This window comes from Echeneis naucrates, chromosome 13, assembly GCF_900963305.1.
Source record: "Echeneis naucrates chromosome 13, fEcheNa1.1, whole genome shotgun sequence".
NCBI classification, from domain to species: Eukaryota; Metazoa; Chordata; class Actinopteri; order Carangiformes; family Echeneidae; genus Echeneis; species Echeneis naucrates.
The window spans coordinates 5,488,961-5,494,960 of record NC_042523.1 but is presented as its reverse complement, the minus strand read 5'-3'; the positions used below and the strand labels follow the sequence as shown (position 1 = coordinate 5,494,960).

At 44.5% G+C, this 6,000-nt stretch overlaps 1 protein-coding gene across 3 annotated transcripts in view; it reads right to left on the bottom strand.

The window, feature by feature from the left end:
- Positions 1-1,402: 1,402 nt before the first annotated feature.
- Positions 1,403-6,000, bottom strand: part of cdon (cell adhesion associated, oncogene regulated) — a 30,113-nt gene continuing 25,515 nt past the window's right edge. For 2 of the 3 annotated variants that reach the window (XM_029517235.1, XM_029517236.1), the window contains exons 14-19: positions 5,586-5,708; positions 5,165-5,356; positions 4,450-4,745; positions 4,237-4,316; positions 3,086-3,348; positions 1,403-1,894 (exon numbers count right to left, since the gene is read on the bottom strand). In XM_029517235.1, the coding sequence (XP_029373095.1) occupies positions 1,740-1,894; positions 3,086-3,348; positions 4,237-4,316; positions 4,450-4,745; positions 5,165-5,356; positions 5,586-5,708 (1,109 nt within the window). In that variant the 3' untranslated portion in view covers positions 1,403-1,739. The remainder of the gene's footprint in view (positions 1,895-3,085; positions 3,349-4,236; positions 4,317-4,449; positions 4,746-5,164; positions 5,357-5,585; positions 5,709-6,000) is intronic. The other variant, XM_029517237.1, reaches the window with a different exon arrangement.

Below are 6,000 nucleotides of genomic sequence, written 5' to 3'. Positions count from 1 at the left end.
AAAAACAACATCAATTGAAATCACAAACTTGATAAGACCCTGTAAAGACTGGTCACTCAATTTGGGCTTTGAGGTTTTTTTTTTTATGTAACACTCAAAAACATTTTCTTCATTGAACATCTGAAACACAATAGTTGTTCAGGACTGAGAAGCTCCGGCAGCTAGCACTAGGAAAAAAAAAGAAAATCAGTTTAAGTCGAGGCAACTGGGCAAATGCCACCAGCCTCAGCAGCACGGCAGCCACCATGAAGACTAAAAATAACAGCCGGAAGAAGCTGTGCCACGCCTCAGCAGCGGGCAAATAAATCCATGTGCCAGGAACATCCCGTATAACATCAGGGGGAGGAGAGATGCCAGGCGAGCCGGGGCCTGAGCAGCGGCAACCGACTCTGGCACCAACGCAGGCAGACAGGCACCAGGCGTGGAAAGCCTGCACTGCAGTCATCCTTGGTGAAGTAAGGCCAGCCGCATCATCTTCCCCACTGCAATCCAATCAGCTCCAATCAGCCAGCACACCATGGAGATTATTTTAAAACCAATGGAGGGCTTAAGCCTTCAGAAAATATGTTTGGCTGACTCAGGCTGAAACCTGAGATGAGTATATTACGACAGTTTTATGAATGAGTTATCTGCAGTGAAGCAAGAGCAGGCGAATGTTTTTAACTCCTCCACTCACCTCTAACTGTTTTGTATAAACCAGAATCCATTTTGTTCTTTATGATGCAATAATACAGCTCAGTATAATGTAATGTAATGCCGTCAAACAGAGGCAGAAGGCCATTTGTTACAAGCATAACCAGTTTGAGTTACCTGCTCAGATAGACGTGTGATGTGTCAAAATACGAAATGAAGTTTTCTGTGTTTACCAGCAAAGTTCTGGATGGGAGGGCCGCCCAACAATTCTGCTTTAATGCAACTATGTGACTCCCAGTAGGTCAACAGTCGTCTCAAAGCATTTTGCGTAAAGTGATGAGCTATCAAGTATTCACTGAGGCAGAGAGCAGCAGGCTTAATCTGAACAGTGAGGGGAATGTTCACCCCGTTCAGGGGTCAATGCGGTGGGACAGCCCATCACAGAGCCACATCAAAGGCCTGCCAGAAATATCGATGGGTTTAAACCGAGGCTGGGAAATTCAGTCTGGAAATCATTCATCTAGTGTCGAGGAAACACATAGAAAATAGGTTGATGTGTACTTTTCCATATCTTTTCTTTATATTATTACAAAAATTTACACAGACAATTGCTAATCTCCACACTTGAGTGGAACACAAAGGGGACAAAACAACAAAAAATAAAAGTTTTTTTTTCTCATCCAAAAGGCATAAATAATATAAAAGACAAACTTTTTTCTTTAAAACAGATACATTCATATGAAATAATATTTTACTACTAAAAAAAATAAATAAGTCATCTAAAGAGTTTTTGAACTTTTATGAGAGTCTTCCCTCCAGTGGGATATAGTTTCTTTCGTTTCTTTTTTTTTTGTGTGTGTGTGTGTGTGATGTTTCTGTCCATCTGGCTTTGCTCTCAGTCCTTCTTCTCTCGCACTGCTCAGCTCAGCTCAGTTCCATTAAAAGTTCTCTGTCCTTGTCACCGTGACACACAGTGTCTCTGACCGTCCCATTGCTTGTCCTCGTTCATCCTTCCTTCTTCTGTGGTATTTCCACAAATGTCTCTCTGCTTGGCTTGCCTAAGTCCCTGCACACTGCAGGAGAGTGTGTTTGTGTGTGGGCTGCTCTCAGACCTCCTGTGGGCCAGGCTGGATCAGCTCTCCTGCCAGGCTGCTGCTGGAGATCCACCCAGGCTTTTCGTCACAGTCCAAGTCTGGCAGGCCAAGACTCTCCCAGCACACCACAGGCCCCTCTGTGTCCACGCACTCCAGCTCCCCCTCAGCTGCACACACACAGAAAAAGCGGAGTCCTTGGTTTAGACTTCATATTAAAAAAGACAAGCACAGATTCTGCAGAGGCCCACTGTGGAATTTGTGGTGATGCTGCATAGCTTGTCTGCTTACAACATGAGGAGATGGTAATAATATAAAAACTTGCTAGTAAACCATGTAGAAGGGTTTGATTTCACAATAGTGCTGCCACGCAGGCGTAGAAATAAATGTTTCCACTTAATCCCCAGCGAATCTATTTCTTTGGCTGTCACGTCTAAAAGAAATAATTCTGTATATAAACGTGGTTTCTGCCTAAGCTGAGCAAAAAGACTGGAAAAAGGCAAGATGGACTGGTTCTTTGGACAGCTTTCAATATCACTGATCGACATGTTACATCACATCTGTTAAAGTGTGATGTGAGATCTGGTACTTAATGCTATATATGAAGTGCTGATATTTTTTTGGGTAGATATGGATATGGTTTCCAGAACTAAAAAACTGTAGTTTTACATTTGTCCTCAGAGGCTTATAAACCAATTAGAAAAGAAGATTTGAACCTCTTTTCTGACTGGCTTGCTGATATTGGAGTGCAAAAATGTTTTTTTGCATATTTTGCGGTTAATACTCAGAAAGCCCTAAAACTGAAAAGTTCAATGGAAGGCCAAGATGGGCGGGGACTGCATTATTGTGCCATCAAAATGTATCTGTCCCATATGTCTGAACAGCTTGTTTAAAGGTTCGGTTTCTGAATACAGACTGTCAGTGTTTCTTTGTGGACAGAGCACTTAAGTACTTTCACAGAATTGATATAGAACCTGCACTAGATTTATACTCAAAGAATATATCCACCTTCATACAATATGAGACCTTTAATGTCTAATCACTCAAACTTACATTGCTTTTTAGGCTTAGATTGAGTCGCATTTCTTTTTCTAAACTTATAATAACAGTGGGCTCTGTCATGCTGTGTTACTGTAAAAGCTATGAGGTTGGTCTGATTGAAATTTTGATATTCATTATTGTTGTATTTATCATGAAACTCCACTGTTCAGAATTTAACCAAGTACTCGGTTTTAAATAAAGTCATAATTAAATTGCATAATCATGACTTTAAAAAAGTTTTAGTATTCTGTGGTCATTTAAGATACGTGGAAAAATTTTGTGGGCATTTGTAATAAAAAAAAAAAAAAAAAGTGTCTCACCAGTGCTGTCTGTTGGATAGTTTTCATTGTTCCCGACCAGACAGCAGGAATGCTGCGAGGGCGAAAACTCACTGTGCTCATCCGGCTGGCACCCTACGTCAGCATCCTGGTCACCAGAGTTCATCTGGCTGTTGGGGCCGTGGCACTGCGAGGAAACCTGGCCAAGAGGCACCATCTCCAGCCCGTCTTGCTGGCATGGTGCCACGCGATGCATTAGTGGCAGAGTGCCACTAGAGAAAGTGCCATTGGTCTTATTGTAACATCTGCTCAACGACATAGAAAGATGGAAAGAAAAGCGGGACACATAGATTAGTTTACAAGGTGCCTGTGTGCTGCTCAGTGCTCAGCCACTGACAACACTCAATGGGGATTTATCTCCTGTGCCAGTTATTCTTCTCTCCTAGATATCTGTGGGTTTTCTTTCAGACACAGAAAAGCCTTGTGTTAACACTCCTAACATCGTCCAAAACAATGACAGCTCTAACACAACAGAAGCACTCTCACACAGCTGCAAAAGGCGTTTAACAGTTGAACCAGAGATTAAAGGTCCAGTCTCACTGCCTCTAAATAAGTGTGACACACTGTGGTTTTGCCCTCTGCAGAAGTTCCCAAACGCACACGACTGCAGGCAGAGACCTTCATCATGTTTCCCTAAACTCAGCTACACTCTAACAGCATTTGACTGGACAGTGACCACACCCCCTCTTTCCCAAGAAGCTGAAGGGCAATAAACAGGGGGCTCGTTAGGTCGGCTATCTGGGAGCACACAGGGTAAACTGTGATGTCGGGGACCCATAAGTACATAAACAGCACTTGCAGGAGGGCAAATGTGTATGTGTATGTCTATATGACTGTGTTTGGTGCCGGCAGGGGTCACAAGAGAAGCGAAACTGCCTCAGATGAGCTGCGTAACGGAGCTGGCTTGTTCTGGCCAATCCATACAGCTCATCTTTGTCGCCTTTCATTAGCAGGCAACAGCCCACTGTTGCTTTCTGCTTTAAAAAGACCGTGATCACTGTAGTTTCCTGTGCTTCAGTTCATTTTCTTCAGCTTCGAATAGGACATGGAAATAATACGAGCCAGATGTCAAAAACAAAGAAAAAATATAGCCAACACAAAGCTTATTTCAATCAAAAAAACTTTTCCCTGACCTGTTGTTGTTGCAGAGGTTCTGACAGCTCATACAATCAGACGTCTCTGTTTGGGGAAGAGCGGTGTACATGCCTCCACCCTGACAACAGAAGACAAAGTCAAATTAAGTTGAACTTGAATCGGCCCAAAATAAAACACCACCCTTCTCTTGTTGCTTGTAAAGCATCATTAAGGCATGCAGCACTTTGTGGTGTTGGATCTGCGGCGCTTACGTTGTGGTGGTGGTGAGGGTGCGAGTGCTCACAGTCGCGGTTGCTGTGGGGCAGGGTGCCATCGTGGCTGTGCGGGTGGCCAGGTGAGAACAGGCCACCGGATCCGTTGAGCAGCGCCAAGCCATTGGGGAGTTTGTGGTGGAGGTGATGACACCCTTGGGGTAACATGGGGCCGCTGTGTCCGTAGCCCCCATGCACACCCCCATTGATGCGGCTGGTGCCAGGCAGCGTGGTGTACTCCAGAACATGGCCGTTCATCTCTGCCGGCTGGTACAGGTAGCCAGGAGGGTCATATTCTGCAGCAGAGAGAGGGGCAAAGGGGAACAGAGATAGAGACCAGCGTGAAAGTTTGATTTAGTATAATTAACAAAAAAAAATTACTTAACTCGTTTTGTTGTGAGTGGCATTTGTAAAAATAAGCTTAAACGGTGGACTTTGAATGGTGTGTTTTGTTTTTTTTTTTGAGAGATGGAACTAAAATGAGAAAAATGTGGTTTAGCATCAGTACCAATCCCAGATACTACCTTAATCCAAATCTGCACTATGATCACTTGAAATATGTCACAAAAGATGTACTGAGGCCAAGTACCTTTCAGGATATAATTAAGTTATTTCTCCATTTGCTTGCCAGAGCTGCAAGATTCATTTTAAAGTGAACTTTTAAAATGCAGTGTAAACAGCAACCAAGACGTTTTCGCTTTTTCCATGAACTCACTGTGCAAGTTGTGCTGCTGGCGATTCCTCCACAGGCACATGGCAATAAAAGCCAACAGGATGAGCACCATCACTCCCAGAACACAGCCCACAATCAGGTACAGTAGGCCTCCTGGAGGGCTTGGCGGATCCTGTGGATGGGGCCCAGGGGGGGTGATGGGGTGCTGGCTGGGCGACCCCGGTGACTGACGGGCTGAAGCAGAGAGGAAGGGGAGGAGACATGTGAAAGTGTTTTTTACCCACTGGCAAGAAAAGGAAAAATAACATGGTGCCAAACTACTATTGTTGCTGGCGTCATAAAATCCTGTACATTTATGTTGTGTAATTATGGCGATCATACCCATCATTAAAGTTACAGCCTTCGCAGGAACATGCCTTGGCATCTGATGAAGTGGACCTTTGTTTCTCGTGTCTCTTCTTACCTTTCGTCTCGCAGATCATGACGTTGCTGTATTCGCTTTCTCCCCCATCGTTAAAGCACTGCATCTTGATATCATAGGAGGTCTCCGGCTGGAGGTGTCCAATCATGTGCCACTGCCTCACACCTGAGAAAGCAGGAGAGACAAACGATGAGAACTCACTTTCAGCATAAGTTAGCGCTGACCGTGTAAACTCACAATCAGCATCTCCCGCCCATTCCTCCTCCTCCTCCTCCTCCTTTTTGTGCCTCATAGAGGCCATGTTCTTTAATGCATCCCCCCCACCCCCCTCTCTCTCACACTGCCTTGGTTCACCACCCCCCTCGCCACCCTTCTCATTTATTCTATCAGTCCCACGAGGGCCCAGACAGTTGCTTTACTCTAGATGAGTTCCATATATGGCCGCTTGATGTTTGTC